General features: G+C 42.4%; 1 protein-coding gene across 1 annotated transcript; it reads right to left on the reverse strand.

Annotated features, from left to right (window-relative positions):
- Positions 1–9,757: 9,757 nt before the first annotated feature.
- On the reverse strand, positions 9,758–13,987 carry IL36B (interleukin 36 beta). The gene is made up of 4 exons (XM_023194915.2): positions 13,924–13,987; positions 13,276–13,383; positions 11,166–11,305; positions 9,758–10,322 (listed from the first exon to the last, which is right to left on the reverse strand). The coding sequence occupies exons 1-4, from the start codon at positions 13,934–13,936 to the stop codon at positions 10,110–10,112; spliced, it is 474 nt and encodes a 157-aa protein (XP_023050683.1). The 5' UTR covers positions 13,937–13,987; the 3' UTR covers positions 9,758–10,109.
- Between the last annotated feature and the right edge of the window lie 2,967 nt (positions 13,988–16,954).

Here is a 16,954-nt window from a genome sequence, read left to right on the forward strand (position 1 = left end):
AGAAGAAGAAGAAGAAGAAGAAGAAGAAGAAGAAGAAGAAGAAGAAGAAGAAGAAGAAGAAGAAGAGGAGGAGGAGGAAGAAGAGGAAGGAGGAGGAGGACGAGGAGAAGGAGGGAGAAGAAGAAGGAGGGAGTAGGAGAAGGAGAAGAAGGGTGAATCATGATGGAACAGAGCAAAAAGAAAACTTTCTTCAATTCTATTGGTTTTCAATGGAAAGTAGGTAGAGAGCAGTTGGGCCACACACTCTTAGTTTCTCATAAGTAGTATGACCACATAATTTACATATAAGGTGTCACTTTTCAGAGGGGAAGGGATGATATCAGTAATGACAGCAGGACAATAGGTGTCCAGAAGGATGTATGGGTTTCTTTTCACTTGGCTGAGGTGAATGAGGGCAGGAAGAAAGCCAGGTATTTAATAGAAGGAAACATGAGGAAGAAAGAACTGTTCTTCCTTTGGGGATTTATGTCAATGGGAAAGGGGAGGCTAAAGGGGGCCGTGACAGCTGCCCTCACAAACTGAAGGACTTGTGTGGAACTGGGAGTCCCTTCATTCTCTACGACATCAAGGTTGAGGAACAGGAAGACAGATTGTTTTCTGAGTGAGATTAGTCTTGTTAAAGAAGGTGGACTTCTGGGAAGGAAGTCAGTTCTTCATTTATCCATTTATTCAGTTTTTGATTTATTAATTATTAATTCAACAAAAATTATTAAACAAAGACACAGTGCTAGGGACTGGGAATACAATGGTAAACTAGAAAAATATCACTTTCCTGCAATCAAGGTAATGAGGGAAGGAAAGAAAGATAAAGGCAAATAAATAACATGATTACAAACCCTTTGAAGGAAACAGTCAAAAGCTGACACAAGAGGTAAAGGAAGAAGATTACTTTAGACATGGTGACCAAAAAGTCACATATAGGAAGGTGACTTGAAGGAGCTAGAAAGGGAAAATATGAGAATAAACTAATACAGGTAAAAGGCTGTGCATGAACATAGCATATGCAAAGGTCCTGGGGCTGTGAAGAACTTGGCATGTTCAAAGAGCTGAAAGATTGGAATAACTGAAGGTAGTGATGGAAAGAAAGAGTTATCTGGAAGAGGGATTGGAGGCCGGGACCAGACCATCCAGGCAAGCCTGTAAATTATGGTAAGGACTTTGCATTTTCTTCCAAGTGCAAATGGAAACGTTGAAGGGGTCTACACATTGGACTGGCATGGTTAAGATTTCCATTGGTAGAGATAATCCTGGCTGTCTCATGGAGAATGAATTTAATGGGTGCAGCAGTAGATGAAGGGCACCAGGCAGGAGGTGGATCCAGATTCAGATGAGCCTTGGTGGTGGTCTGGCATTCAGTGGTGGGTGACAAGGAAGTTGAAGACAATGGGTAGATTCAAGACATATTTTGGAGGTAGTCTGCTTTAGAGATGGGCTTGTTCATAGGTTGGTTGTAGGACTTCAGCAAAAGGAGAAATCAAGAATCACTCCTAGCTTTCTGTTGTAACTGAGATGGAGATAACTGAGTGTGGGAATGGGCCGATTGTGGAAGGATCAAGCATTCTACTTAGGACGTATTCAATTTCCAAGTTCAGAGACCATCAACATTGGTAGCTACAAATGCATATCTGGAGTTTAGAGGAGGGTTCTGGGCCAGGAATAAAATTGTCAACTGATATGGCTTGGCTGTGGTTCTATCCAAATCTCACTTTGAATTGTAATAATATGTCAAGGGCGGGACCCGGTGGAGATGACTGAATCATGGGGACAGTTTCCCCCATGTATTCTTGTGGTAGTGAATAAGTCTCATGAGAGCTGATGGTTTTATAAATGGGAGTTCCCCTGCACAAGCTCTCTTGCCTGTTGCCATGTAAGATGTGCCTTTGCTCTTCCTTTGCCTTCTGCCATGATTGTGAGGCCTCCCTAGCCATGTGGAACTGTGAGTCCATTAAACTTCTTTCCTTTATAAATTACCCATTCTTGGGTAAGTCTTTATTAGCAGCATGATCTAATACATCCACATACACCTGTTCAAGAAACAAATAGTGTTACCCAGTGAAACAGTATAAAGGAGAAGAGGATTCAAGGATGAGTTCTGAGGAACTTCAACTACAAGAAGTCACATGACGGGGAGCCAGTAACTGAAAGTAAGAAGAAAATTTCAGTGAGTCTGAGGAAAGCCCAGAGGGATTTGTTGCAGAATCCCTGGTATGTGCAAGTAAAGATGTGGGGGAGCAGTGGAGTGTGCCTAGTGCTGACTGACATTAGGACAGCAGAGTGCCCATGGCATCAGGAAACAGGCAGAGGTGTTACTGATGGTGCTCAGAAGAAAGGTTTTGGTGGAGAAGTCAGATGTCAGAGGTCAGACTGGACAGTGCAGAATACTGAAGGACTAATCAGTAATCAGGCATGTGCAAATGAAAATAACAGTGAGAGATTATCTTTTATATCAGTGGTCCCTAAGTTTTGTGGCACCAGGGACTGGTTTCATGGAGGACATTTTTTTTCCATGGACCGGAGATGTGGGTGTTCTTAGAAGATCATCAGGCATTAGATTCTCACAAGGAGTGCACACACAAATCCCTTGCGCATGCACTTCACAATAGGGTTCATGCTCCTCTGAGCATCTAATACTCCACGCTGATCTGAAAGGAGGCAGAGCTCAGGCAGCAATGCTCACTCGCCTGCCACTCACCTTCTGCTGTGCAGCCCGTTCCTAACAGGCAATGGACTGTTAATGGTCCATGGACCATGGCCTCGGGGTTGGAAACCCCTGCTTTATATGCTAGAACAACAATACGTTTTAAATTTTTAAAAGGTAAAAATGTATGGCAGGGAAGAATGAAAACACCACTGGAAGTGTAAGTTAGAAAAGCCACATCCAAGGGCTGATAGTATCTATTGAAAATAAAGAGTGCACTTACTCCATGGTCAAGCAATTAATTTATCTATTTTTTTCTTCTATCTTGTCTAAGATCACTTATCTATTCCAAAGGCCGCAAAAGACTTCTTGCATGTCTGCACAGAAGGCATACACTAGAATGTTCACTGCCATATTGCTTGTAAAAAAAAAAAAAAAGGAGCAAAGTGTAGAAACAACCTAACTCTCCATCCATGAAGGAATGGCTAAACAAAGGATGGTAAAACCTTTCTGTTGGGTGCTCTGCAGCACCTGTAAAGGAACGAGACAGCCATCCATGCCAGTGTAGACAGACATTTGAACACATTTTTCAGTGAAAAAGTGAGTTGAGCTGGGTGCAGTAGCTCACACCTGTAATCCCAGCACTTTGGGAGGCTGAGGCAGGTGGATCACTTGAGGTCAGGAGTTCTAGACCAGCCTGGCCAAAATGGTGAAACCCTGTCTCTAGTAGAAATATAAAAATTAGGCAGGCACCTGTAATCCCAGCTACTCGGGAGGCTGAGGCAGGATAATCACTTGAACCTGGGAGGCGGACTTTGCAGTAAGCTGAGATTGCACCCCTGTGCTCCAGCCTGGATGACAGAGTGAGACTGTCTCGAAAAAAAAAATGAGTTGGAGAACAATATGTATTTTATTATTTCAGTTAGAGAAACATGCACGCACACGGACATGTACATACAGATGCACAGGGGCACACATAAAACAACATTGTATGCTTCCAGTGGAGCCTATGAGTATGTAAATACATAAGAAATAGCCAGAGTGACACCAACACATAACAGTGGTTACTATTGGGGTGGAGAAAGGGGAACCAGGATCTGGGGGGAAAGAATTTGGATTTATCTGGTATATTTTAACTTTATTTCAAGATGAATGTATTGATGTATTAATAACTGAAAAATTAACATTTTTAAAAGTGAAAAGTGTGAAGAGAGTGTGAAGAAAGTAGTTTTAGCAGGGGCTATGTTTCTCAAACGCTGTGGTCCCCATTACGTTCTGTATGCTTGAAAATTTTCTGATACAATAACTAGGTGTGGTGCTGAGCAAATCAATGAATGAAAGAGTGGATACCCAGGGTAGCTACTTGGTGGCTACAATAGGAGGCCTAGACTGTTACTATTCCATTGTAAGGAATAACTGACTGTATTTTCCATGGCTATAATCCCTAACCTTTTGTTGCTGCATCTTTTGGGAGAAAAAGATGCATTGGGATACTATTACACAGTAATGGAAATACACGGTTCTGCCCATGGTAGATAAAGAGCAGCCCACATGGGGGCTAAAGGCAAATGGATGAAGAAAAATAATATACTATAAAAATAGTATCATATAGACTTGATTACAGGGGAAAAACTAGTTTATCTTACCAGTGTAAAATTCTAGAAGTTTTAAGAAATGTCTTTCAATTACTTTTAATCGTATGTGTTTCTTTTAAGTTATACATACTAAACAGCTTTTCTCTTCTCATGCTCTAGGGAATAATTGCATATTATGTAAATAATTTTGAATAATTCTGCTGTTTCTTCCACAGGACTTAACCCCTATACATCAAGAAAAGAAATAACAGACTGAGCTCTAGGAGCTTGTTGCTCTGTGGGAATTTAGGAGCAATACTGTCTGATCTTCCCATTTTTCACGAAAACCTTGACTTTACAATTTTTTAAAAAACACTCTAAGGACTGGACAAAACATATGTACAGGCTATGTAGTCCAAATCTACTTCTAAACAGACTCCGACCTTCTCTAGCTTTACAGGTATGATTTACCAACTCTTTAAAAACAGATAGTATCCTTGTTTTACAAACTCTCCAGAACCCAATAAAAGAGAAAAAGTTTGCAGCTTATTCCATTTGTAGCATTTCCTTGATACCAAACCCACTCAAAGATTGAAGAGATGGAAATCTTCCTCCTCTTATTTCTATGTCCTTCCTGGCATTCTTATCTTGGTCCACATGGATGGGAAGCCTTTGTCCTTCTTTCTAAGATGGTGATGTTGAAGGGAACTCTTCCACCTCTCTACCTGCAGGAGAGGAGAAGTATCTCCTAGGTTTAGCAAGATGTGGACATTTGTTAAACCACCAATTGAGTAGGGGCTAAGAGGGCAGACTCTGCACTGAGGCTGCATGGAGCAGCTTGGAGTTTGCCTTCCACTCAGCCTTACTCACTTGGTTCTGCTGAAGAGTGACGGATTATTACAGTGGCTGGAGAAAATGAAATTAGAGTTGGTGGGCATGATTTTGGCCCCAAAAGTCTAGACTGAGGCCCCAAAAGACTAAGAGGCACCTCTCACTTCCCTAACCCATCTGTAGCAATAATAAAGGCACTGTTATGATTTTGATTTTGGCATCAACATAGTTTCTAAATGTTTGAACGTGGATGGGGATTGGAAGGAGGGACTGTTACCTACAAATCTTCAAAATTTAATGTCAGTTCCATGAGGATGGCCATATTTTCCCCTTTTTGTTTACTACTATGTCCCCAGCACTTAAAACAGCATAGGTGCTCAAAACATATTTATTGAATAATTCAAATTATTGATCCTGACACTTCCTTTGAGATAAACACAAGCTTTGTTGTTTGGGGTTCAAACAACACGGTGAGTTCAGAGAAGCTATTACTAGTGGATTTGGCCTTGGTCACTTAGATGTGGCTTTTATTATGGCCATACTGCTATTATAGGCATAGATAAAACTGATTTTAGAGAACTAGAGCTGTAATCTGCAAAATTTAACCTGCTAAATTGTACAAGAAACAGAGAACATCAGTGTATGATTTTTGATCTTTTGATGGTTGCTGTTAGATATTGTCAATTGCACAGTCTTTGCTAGTCTCTGTCTCCTTTCTAATTGTATCCTTAGTTAAGGAGAAATCCATTAACAGAATGACATTACAGGTTTCCATGTAGTTTACTCACTTATTTCTGGTGATGCTTCCCAACCATATGGCCTAGAGTTGAATTTGAAGTATTCTTTTTATAATCGGAAATCTACTTGTAAGCGACTCAAACTAATAAGGTAGTTAACTGATCTGTTCTTTAACTGCATATTTATCTCCCCTTCTTTGTTATTGACAACCCAAGTGTTGTTTTCTTGCCCCTAATTCACATTAGATCATCAACAACGTTAAAATAAACTTATTGACCTAAGTGAGAGACAAAGATTCTCAGTTGCAAGGTTATAGAGTTCTTTACATTTTCTCTTCTGAAGAATAAAAGAAACTGAAGTTGAGGGAAGGGCAGGGCAGATTATGCATGCTGACGGAAATTGAAGAGAAAGGATGGGTGGAAGCATGCAGGGATCTCTGAAATGGACTTGCATTCAGGTTTCTGAATGGAAGAGATTCAGGGGACAACTGTCTTTGAGTAAACTCTCTACCACCCTGTGGGTAAACTCTCTACCACCCTGTGAAAAACCCACCATTCAATAATCCTGGGCCTGAGGACCATGACTGTTGCTTAAGAAAGCAACAAAAGCATCAACATCTCTTTGAATATTAAAGTATCTCACAGCCTGGAAAAACAAAGGTCATAGGAACTAGAGCTTCAGAGACTGGAACAGGGGGAATAACACTGCTCATGCTCTTTCTCCATTTATCGATATTCTATTTCATGTGTGTGTGTGTGTGTGTGTGTCTGTGTGTTGGCCTTATTTTTTCCATACTACAGATAGACAAGGAATTAGCCTACCTCCTTGCAAGGTTTAGGAAACCCACATTGTTTGGGTAGTGCCTTCTGATACAGATTGAACAGAAATCTGTTGTCCCGTGCCTTCTCCTGTGGTTCTTAGATTTAAGCAAAGAACATCATATCCCTGGATCCAGGAGAGCAAATAAAATATCTGAGGATACCTCTTGAGTCTTTCTGTGGTTTCTCCTCCTCTTCTTCCTCCTTCACCACCACAAGGTTCTCACTCCTCTGGCAGAGGGCACAGGTGGTGCAATGTAAGGTGGGCTGGCTGTCTATCTCTTGCTCATGTTCAGTACCCCTGGGATAGCTGGGAAGCTGATATTTATAAGCACAGTCCAGGATTACATTGTGTTTTTCATCACCATCTTCCTATAGATTCTTTCTATACATTTAGCTATTTACAGAACTCACATTCTTTGCAGCCCTTCTCAGAAAATCTACGTACTGTGTATCCAAGTACATTGTTGCAAGTCTCTCATGGCCATCCTCGAGGCCATCTTGTGCTTAGTCCTGACCTTGTCAGAGAAAACATTTGCAATGGTGAATTTCCCTGGGCTCCTTCTCTTGTGCCCCTAAGCTGTTGTGCTTATGCATAAATACATATGGGGAAAGGCCTGGACAAAGTGCAAACCGTCAGACTGTGCACCGAGCCCTCCAAGAGGGAGGCACAGGATACTGGCTAGAAGCTCCTGGGGATACTCTTGGTTATGTTTCATTTCTGCAGCCATCTCCTCCCGAGTGGATGCCCTTGTATCATTGCATTCCCCTGGGGCCATATTGGCATATGGGGAAGAGGAGGAAGAATTGAGACAGGGAAGTTTCTAAGCAGCCTTTCTATGTTTTTCCTCTCCCTTTTCTTTGAGAAGCTTTCTAGTTCCTTGGACCCTTGGCTTTCCAGTTCCTTGGACCCATGGCTGCCCCAGCCATGATAATGCAGATTCTCCCTGACGCACTTTGGTATTAATGGGAAGATGCTAATACATTAAATGAAAATTAATTTGCTTCAACAATATATTCTAAGAAACTGCTAAGAGGGAGGGAAGATTTGGTATATAAAGGGAGTTCATAAATGAAAGAGACAAATTTCTGCCTCTATGTACCTAGAATTTGATTGAGGAGAAGACAGCAAATGGGCCAAGACAAGGAGAAGAAGCTATAGCACAAAGCCTAAGAAAATAAATGTCCCATGAGAAGGCAAAAATGCTACAGACCTCACAGAAGATAAGATGTTGCCTTTGGTTGGGGAGATGAGGAGAGTCCCCTAAACAGCTGGAAGGGATTTAGGATGTTAGTAAGACATAGGCAGCAATGGAAGTGCTTGAGATGTGTGCAAAGGCATGAGCAGGGACGTAGAGGGAAGAAATTCAAAGTGTTGGAGGAGTAGAGAAGAGAAGTTGGTTTTGATAGAATCTGTCTTAGCCTAGGTTTATACCAGAAAGCAGAGCCTGAGACAAGGGTTTGCATGCAAGAAGATGACAAGTGACCCTAGGAAACATGAGAAGGGGCTGGGGAAATTGAAGCAGGGAAATGAGGGAAGTCAATTCAGGATGTGTTCTTGAACTTAGCCCTGCCGTGGGTGATTATGTCTCAATACGGCTGGGAACCCCTGAGGAACCATGAAGAATGAATGCATCTCAGAACTGTCCACCTGTGGAACGGATAAGAGAAGTTGCTCCTCACCCACTCCCATTCCCCATTGGTCAGGGGTTCCCATGCAGCAGCTCCCTCTCACATCCAGGTTTATGCATGTGTGAATTCCAACTAGGTTCCAGCAAGTGTCCTTCCCTACGTTATCTTGGGAGGCCTGAAGCTGGAAGAGAGAAATGTTCAATGTTGCTGAAATAATACACTGCCAAGTTACACTGTTTCAAAGTGGTTGCACGGTAATGACTGGAGTAAAATGTCTGCTAACAGCATGTAAGGTGGGGTTCAAGGAGTATCCCAAACAGAATGGGGGGGGGATTGAAGAAATGAGAGATAATGCCAGAAGCATAGGTTTGGGGACAAATTATGCCTGACTGAGACATTTGAATTTATCAGTGGGTACCCATTGCAAGACCCAATATGCCTGTTTGTCATGTGCAAAGAAGGACAAGGTCTCTTGAGAGAAGACAGCCTGTTATGCTCATGTTCATGCTCAGGATATTATGGTATATTTATTGCAGTCTACATGTACTTCGTTAGTGAATTTGCAGATTATATTACAAACTTGAATTAAAATAACCCTCACAAAATGGACAACTGGCTTAAAAGTATCCCTATAAAAGAGCTGTAGATTGAATGTATACTAACAAAATTCCAGAAAACATGAATAATAACAAGAAAGTGTCATAGCTGATGCTTCTTCTTCCAGCTACTTTATAAAGTAAAAACAAAAAAAATCCAGTTCTAGAAGTTGTCTGAAAGAAATTAAAACCAATATAAATGATTTTTTAAAATATGGATTGGTTTACAATCTCCACGATTAGCAACTTATCCTAACCAAAGTACAGTTGACCCTTGAACAACATGGGAGTAGCAGTACAGTCAAAAATTCATGTGTAATTGCTGACTTCCTAAAAACTTAACTAATAACCTACTGTTGACCAGAAGCCTTGTCAATAATATAAACAGTCAATTAACATGTTTTGTATGTTATATGTATTATATAACGTATTCTTACAACAAAGTAGGCTAGAGGAAATAAAATGTTAATAGGAAACTCATAAGGAAGAGAAAACACATTATTATTATTATTCATTAAGTGGAAGTGAATCATCATAACAGCCTTTATCCTCATCATCTTCACATCGACTGAGGAGAAGAAACAGGACGGGTTGTTTTTGCTGTCTCAGGGATGGAGAGGCAGAAGAGGTGGAGGAGTTAGAGTGGGAGGTGGGAGAAGCAGGGACATTTGGGGTAACTTTTATTGAATAAATCACTGTTTCAGTGGACCTGTGCAGTTCAAAATTGTGTTGTTAAAGGGTTAAGTGTATACACTGTTAAATTATTAACTAATGACATTAAGAATTCGTTACGATTATGAAGACATGCAAACTTTTAATTTCACATTCATCCCATTCTTTCACTTTATTTCTGGGGTACATATTAGAATGTTCATAATAAACACGTAAAAAATTAATGCATCTTATTCTTTTATTGAAAAAGTTGTATGAACAAAAATGTCATGAATCCACATCTCTACATCATGGGTTGGCAAAAGGAATAGGAAAGGAGGGTTGCATGAAGCAGCATTTGGGTGGTTGACTAAACTGGGCATGGCAGCTGAGTGGATGGTGGGGTAAGATCAAGAAAGAATGGAAAGTGATTCTTAGGTTTCAATCTGGGATAGTGAAATTCAAGTGAGGGTGTTGGTACAGAAATGGATGTTTGGAGGAGGAGGTGGCTTTTGGATGGTAAGAATGAGGTAAGCTATGGATGGACTGAAGTGCTGGTGAACTCAGTCACATGATGGTCTGTTAAGATGACTCTAACAGCTTGATTCTCTATCCACAGCCTAGGCTGGATTTATTCCACAGAATCTAAGTAGAAGTTAGTGTTATTAGTTTTGCCCCTCTCCTGGGTGAGAAAGATGGGCTGTCCTGTTGTGGAGGAGGTGGCTATGAACCAGCCAGGGTAAGAGACTGACTGAAAGACAGAAGTGGAGCCTTCTTCATTGTGGAAAAAGAGAAAGGGCTTCTGTGCTTTCTTCTCCATGTACAGGTCCATGATATTTTTCTCCTGGGGGTGGAAAAGAGGCTTGTTAGAGAGGAGGGTGGAAGGAGGAAGCTAAAGTAACTCAGCCTTGAGTGTATAACAGGAGAGGGACTGCTGCCCCCAAAGGAAGGGACAGAGGCTAGGGACAAAGGCAGATGAAGCAGGGCATTAAACTGTTAAAACAGGGAACTGGCTGGGTTCCCTCAGCCTGGCTCCACTCCAGGATCCTGTGACACAAGGTACTCTGACTCTTTGAAGCATCATTGTCTTCCCTGGAACAGAGGGAGGCTTAAATCTCTCTCTTGGTGCTTTTGGTATGTATTTGTCTGCTGGTTCCTGCCAGTCTTGCTGCATTCTCAACCTCCCAGTAGGCTTGTGCATTACAACTTCCATCAACAGCAGAAGGATTAGCTTAATAACTACAATATTGCCTTGGTAAGATTTATGTGTTTATGATACACAGACCATAAACATGTAATCTTCAAAATTCACATTCACAATCTCTTTTTGTCTCCTCTACTGTGCAATGGCCTTTGCTGTAGTGACAGCATCCCATCATCTTAGAGGATTTCCAGAAGGCAGTTAATCAGTACTGAGAATGGAGAAACTACTGTTCTTTGGCTTTTCTGAAACATTCCTGTGAGTGTACTTGCTATCTTTCAGAGGATCTATGCTCTAACATTAAAAGAAGTGTTATATCCATTCCAAAGGCAGCATTTGTAGATTCGGGGATCAGCCAGGTCAGAATTATTTCCTTACATTGAATAACCCAGGATTGCAAGAATATTATTTTTATTCAGTAACATGTTAAATGAAATAAAAAGTCCATTTGACAGTACTTCTCTCATTAGCTGCACAATCACTCACCTTAAGCTGCAAAGTAGGCTTGCCCTGAATTTCTGCACAGAAGAGACAGAGATCTTCTCCCTTGATTCCCAGGTAAACCAGATTACCCTTTTTCTTATCACTGAATTCTGTGTCTCTGCAGGTTATTAAATGAAGAGTGACTGGAAACACAAAGGAAAATGGAGAAGATGTTTCAATCTTTCTGGTCTGACACTCAGTTACTCCTCCCAGGCAGGGAATAGTGACAGGCTCCTCCCATCAGCCATGTGGCAGAGACCCTCCATCACCCCCTCAAACCTATTTTGTTTTTACTCCTTAATAACAGAACCCCAGTTGTCACTAGGACACATCGCTTCCCAAAAAGAAAAGTAAAATTTCCTGCCACCCTTGCAGCAAAATGTGGTCATACGCTTAAGATGTGGCCTGTGAGATAAAAGTGTGGAGCTTCTATCTCATGGGCCACAACATGAGATGGGATGGAGGCTACCCAAATCAAGTGAGAGGGGGATAGTGAGAATGTGATGGCAGTGGTCCCGGCAAGAGATGACGTTATCTTAGAAATCAGGCATGTTTTGCACATAGACCTACCAGTCTTTGCTAATAGATTGGATGGAGAGTGAGGGAAAGGAGGAATCAAGGATATCTCCTGTATTTCTGGCTTGAGGACATGAAGTGGACAGAAGTACCACTAACAGAGACCGTTAGCGGTTTTGAGAAGACAGATCCATTGTTCTACTTGGGATACATGAAGTTAGAGGTATCTGAGAGGACCTCAAGAGGACATGAGTAAATTATTGAGAGAGGAGTTCTGTGTTGCAAGTGTCAATGGCAGAGTGAATGAGCATAGCGGTGACTCATCAATCCAAAGGATCAGCTCATTGCCCATTCACAGGGCTTGTAAGTGATGACTAGCTGAGCCCTGAAGAACATCATCATTTGGAGATTTCAGAGACAAAAGAGAGTCATAAAGGAAAATGCAAAAGAGGAGCCAGCAAACCTCAGGAGAAGTAATGTTCTTATAGAAGGAGAAGATGGGCCAGGCGCGGTGGCTCACGCCTGTAATCCCAGCACTTTGGGAGACTGAGGTGGGCGGATCATGAGGTCAGGAGTTTGAGACCAGCCTGACCAATATGGTGAAACCCCATCTCTATTAAGAATACAAAAATTAGCCAGGCACAGTGGTGGGCACCTGTAATCCCAGCTACTCGGGAGGCTGAGGCAGGAGAATTGCTTGAAACCTGGGAGGCGGAGGTTGCAGTGAGCTGAGATCATGCCATTGCACTCCGGCCTGGGTGACAGAGAGACTCGATTTAAATTTAAAAAGGGAGAAGATGTAGAGTATTCAAGAAGGAAATGGTCCATTACACTAGTGACCTGAGGGCCAAATAGCATGGGGACCAAGAAGTATCCTTTGGGTTTGAGTATTTGAAGGTCATGGGTGAAATAGGAGGTTGGGGGGACTAGTAGTCAGAGTAATCCAGATGTTAGAATGCAAACTATGCAGCCAGCCCTTGTGAAGTTTTGCTATGATTGGCATAAGAAAAAGTGTTGGTAGGAGGAAAATGTGGGAATCAAGAGAAGGTTACAGCATGTCTGACAATGATAGAAAGGATCCAGTAAACAAAGGTGGAATTTGCAGGGAAGTGAGGAATTAAATGTTGAAGTTCTGGATACAGGGAAAGAAACTGAGATGGACTGACTTTTGATGGGAGGAAGGAATACTTTCCCATTATTAGAAAAGATGATGCCAATTTAGAAAGCAGTGTAGGTTTGGTGGTGGAAAGATGATGGAGTTTGAATCTGAGGACATAGGTAGCTACGGTTGGAACCTGAACGAAAGAAACTCCAAGGAGAAGGCTAGCTGTTGTTTGAATGGATAAGCCCTTCTAATCTGAAGATATTTTCTTTTGGTAAGAGGAGCTGTCAACCCTTAACACCGTCATTTCTAGATATGGGATTTCCTTTGTGGAAGGGAATCATAGTACCCTTTCTCACTTGACCTTCTCTGTGGCCATTGGGCTGGTGCCTAGACGTGGGTGAGGTCCAGGGCCAGGCTTGTGCAAGTTCAGCCTCATTCCTGGTGAAGCTGGCATCACCTCAAGAAGCAACAGTGGGTTTGATTGTCACTCACCAGGCTTAACACTGTTGCTAAGAGGAGCTGCTATTAAAGAATTTCCACTCAGGACCCACACCATCTGTCGAGAATCACGAATAGCATAGGATTTGGGTGCTGCCTCCCCTGCCAGATGACAAAAATGCACAAAATACACGTGAGGTTATCAACTTTAGGACTCCAGTTGCATCCTGGTATTAATGGCTTTTGAGTTTCTGGAGAGAGTCTCATTGCTCTGAGAAGTAGTGGCTATAACGGTAAATGGAGGGGAAATAGGGCAGGGGCTAGTTTGTGAATCAAAGCATCTGAAAGGATCTAGGTGCAATTCCAGTCGCAAGATTCACCTTTTCCTAGGGCTATTAGTGACTTGTCTTTTTCTGAATGATAAAATGTCTAGGTGGTAACAAAACCCCATAATATTTAAATTAGTTATCAGTATGTTGTTTTTAAAAATCCTCTTATCAAAATAAATAAGCAATTCTAAATACAGATAATAATGAAATAGCTAGATGCCCTGAGATTTTCAGAGGCCGTTGTATGAACTGAGTGTTTTAGCAAGAGCAAATACATTGATAGCTTAGCAAATGATAGGGGTCCTTCCATCCTATTGTCTTTGGTGAGGTCAGGTGGAGATATTTCCAAGCTGATTTGCAATTCACCACTTACATTGTGGGTTCATGATGTCTTCAGAGCCTGTTGTGAAGAGAACCAGATAGATCAGATGGTGGTGAGGAGGTTGTTAACAGTTGGCCATGTGAGAGAAGGAGAGAAGAAAAATGTTATGCTTTTTTCTCCTCTCCCCCTAAAATTTTACTGTAAAAAGTCTTTAGAGAGAGCTGCCCTGAGAGCCTCTCCCAGATGCATATTTGAGAATAAGGATGGGTACAGCATATTTCAAGGCCAGAAAACCCTGAATGGGAGCTCCCCTCTGTGCTGTGGCTGGTATAGTCCTGCTTCTCCAGGCTGTGAAGGTCTTGGCATGCTTTCCATTCATTGCATCTGGGATTGTTAGGACATTCCAACACATAACCACAGGCACCTTTTATTGCTCTGAGTCTCTGGGTTGAGAGGAAGGAGGGAGGGAGTGTGTGTGTGTGTGTGTGTGTTTCCATTTTAGCCCTCCACACAGCAGGTTAATCACCACTTTTCCTCACTTGAAGCTGAATACTCCTAAGTAATTGGTAGCTAACCTGCCTCACTGAGCCCATCTTCCTCCATTCCTTATCCAAAGAGACATCCGTAAGGATCCTGCACATGGCCACTGGTGGGCCCCACAAGGTGCTTTGACTATTAGGGGTCATCTGCCTCTGGTTTTCTAGTTAGGGCACCAGAACAGTACCCAAGAATATCACAGACCCTCCACAGTGAGGACCAGTTGTTCACAACCCTCCTTCCCTCAGGATCCTTGATGTCTGATTCAATAGTTGTCCCTACACAGTGGGTAAGCAGATCACCAACCTGCACGCTTGTAAGCAGCCCTGGCTCCTTCAGTACTCTGTACCTTTGACAAGACTCCCAGAGGCACCTTAAGGCTAAACACAGAGAGGTGAAAGAAGTTCCCCATACCTGGGTTCTGAGCAGTAGAAGTTACCTTTAGCAAGAGATGCCCTTGTCCCTGGTTTCAAAGTCAAGGCTCTAGCTGCATGTAAGTGTTCTGAAAAGCTGGTCCAGGACTTCCAGGCTCCTTAATGACCAAGGAAAGAACATTCTCTCCTGCTCCTGGATGTGTTCATTTTGGCAAGAAAGCTGATACGGCCCAAAGGTCTTGTGAGGCTCTGGATGAGTGACAGTGGAGCAACACAAGCATGACTGGTCTGTGTTTCCTGATTAACAAGAGCAGAGCCAACATCAGAAAACAGCAATGAGGAAATTCGGATTAGGCCAGTTGCTGAGTTGAGGAGAACCCCTTTACTGGTCTTCCTTGGAGGCAGAGGTGTGTCTCCCTTGGAGGCAGAGGTGTGACTCCCTTGACCCACTAAACTGCATGAAGTCATTGCTGTGTTTGCATCTGATGTTACGCCAATCACAGTACTCCTTGCAGGAGTTATACACACCCAGTATGTCACATTTATATTGTACAAATATTGAGAGCTTATTCTGTTCCTGATAAAGTTTTAAGAACTTTACCTGAGTAACCTTTTAATCTTCACACACAAGTCTTTTTCTTTTTTTGGAGATGGAGTCTTGCTCTCGCTCTGTCACTAGCCTAGAGTGCAGTGGCGCGATCTCGGCTCACTGCAACTTCCACCTCTCAGGTTCAAGTGATTCTCCTGCCTCAGTGTCCCGAGTAGCTGGGACTACAGGCACCCACCTCCATGCTGGGCTAATTTTTTGTATTTTATATTTTAGTAGAGAAGGGATTTCACCATGTTGCCCAGGCTGGTCTCGAGCTCCTGAGCTCAGGCAATTCCCCTGCCTTGGCCTCCCAAAGTGCTAGGATTACAGGCGGGAGTCAATGTGCCCACACACAACTATTTAGGGACCATTAATTTTATTTCTCATGTAAGAAAACAGAGGCTCTGAGAGATGACAGAATGTGCCCAAAGTCATACAGCTACTAAGAAATCTAGCCAAGTTAGAAGCCAAGTCTCTCTATTCTTAACCATTATGTGACATGCCTCCCCTAGGTCATAGTCTCCCGCATGCTGCACTAGCCAGAACACAGTCTTGCATTCAGTTGTGGATACTGAAAAATCTATAATGTGTCCAGAAGAGGAGAGGAGAGGACTTGGAGGTCTCATGGTTTCCTAACTGTGAATTAGGAATCAGACGCGGCTTCAATGTTGGCTAGGAAAGAAAATCATTACTCTTGAAACGAAATATTGTTGGTCAGTCCCACTCCCAATCACTCTTTGTGGTTCTGCTCTCTGAAATCCACCATTGACTCTATCTTCTGGAGCACTGTAATAGTCTCCTTGCTTCTGTTCTTACCTCCCTAGAGCCAGAGGAAATTTAAGAGGGCTTATTCAGACCACACACCATGGCACCTTTTCTCTTTTCACGCTTACGCAGAACCCTCTAATAGCTTTGCTTTACACCCCAAATAATAACCAAAGCACTCACCAAGCCCACACGATGATCTGGGTCCTCCTTATCTTTCTGCTGCCTTCTATCCCTGCCCATCTGACTTCCCTGCTCTGGATGCACTGGGTTCCGCTGATTTTCTTGCCCTGTAAGCTTATCCTTGCCTGCAGGGAGCCTTTCCTGTTCCTCTGAAGGAATAGGCTTCCCCAGGTCAACAAGTGGTCCACTCTCTCGCTTCTTCCACGCATATGCATATGCAAAAAAGACAACTTCTCAAAAGATATTCCCCAACCAGCCTATCTCCGAGAGTCCCTCACCCATGTCCTAGCCCCTTATTTTCCTCAATTATTTTCTTCATAGAATGTATGTTTCCATGGTTTTAGAAAATGTTTGTATGCATGTATGTATGTATTTATTTATTTATTTATTTATTTATTGTCTCCACTACCAAAATGCCAGTTCTGTGGGACCAGGGAACCTGTTTTGTCATGAGGCCAGAGAACTATGTGCTCAATGGCTAGAATGGTGCTGACCTCTTATGGGAACTAACAAGTATCTTTTGATAAACAAGTAAGTGTATGTAATATCTCATGAATAAGAGGAAGACAGGGAAGAGAAAAAGCGAGTGGGATGCTTTGTGGGACAGGCATCCCTTGTGGTGAGAGGCGAGTTC

Source organism: Piliocolobus tephrosceles, chromosome 15 (genome assembly GCF_002776525.5).
Source record: "Piliocolobus tephrosceles isolate RC106 chromosome 15, ASM277652v3, whole genome shotgun sequence".
Taxonomy (NCBI): domain Eukaryota; kingdom Metazoa; phylum Chordata; class Mammalia; order Primates; family Cercopithecidae; genus Piliocolobus; species Piliocolobus tephrosceles.

What these genes read in the sequence shown, in the direction of transcription:
- IL36B (XM_023194915.2), bottom strand. An exon ending in TAGCAACAGTGTTAAGCCTG is followed by an intron (nt 11,306 to 13,275) that starts GTGAGTGACAAT and finishes TTGTGTTTCCAG; the next exon opens with TCACTCTTCATTTAATAACC. An exon ending in AGCCTACTTTGCAGCTTAAG is followed by an intron (nt 10,323 to 11,165) that starts GTGAGTGATTGT and finishes TTCCACCCCCAG; the next exon opens with GAGAAAAATATCATGGACCT.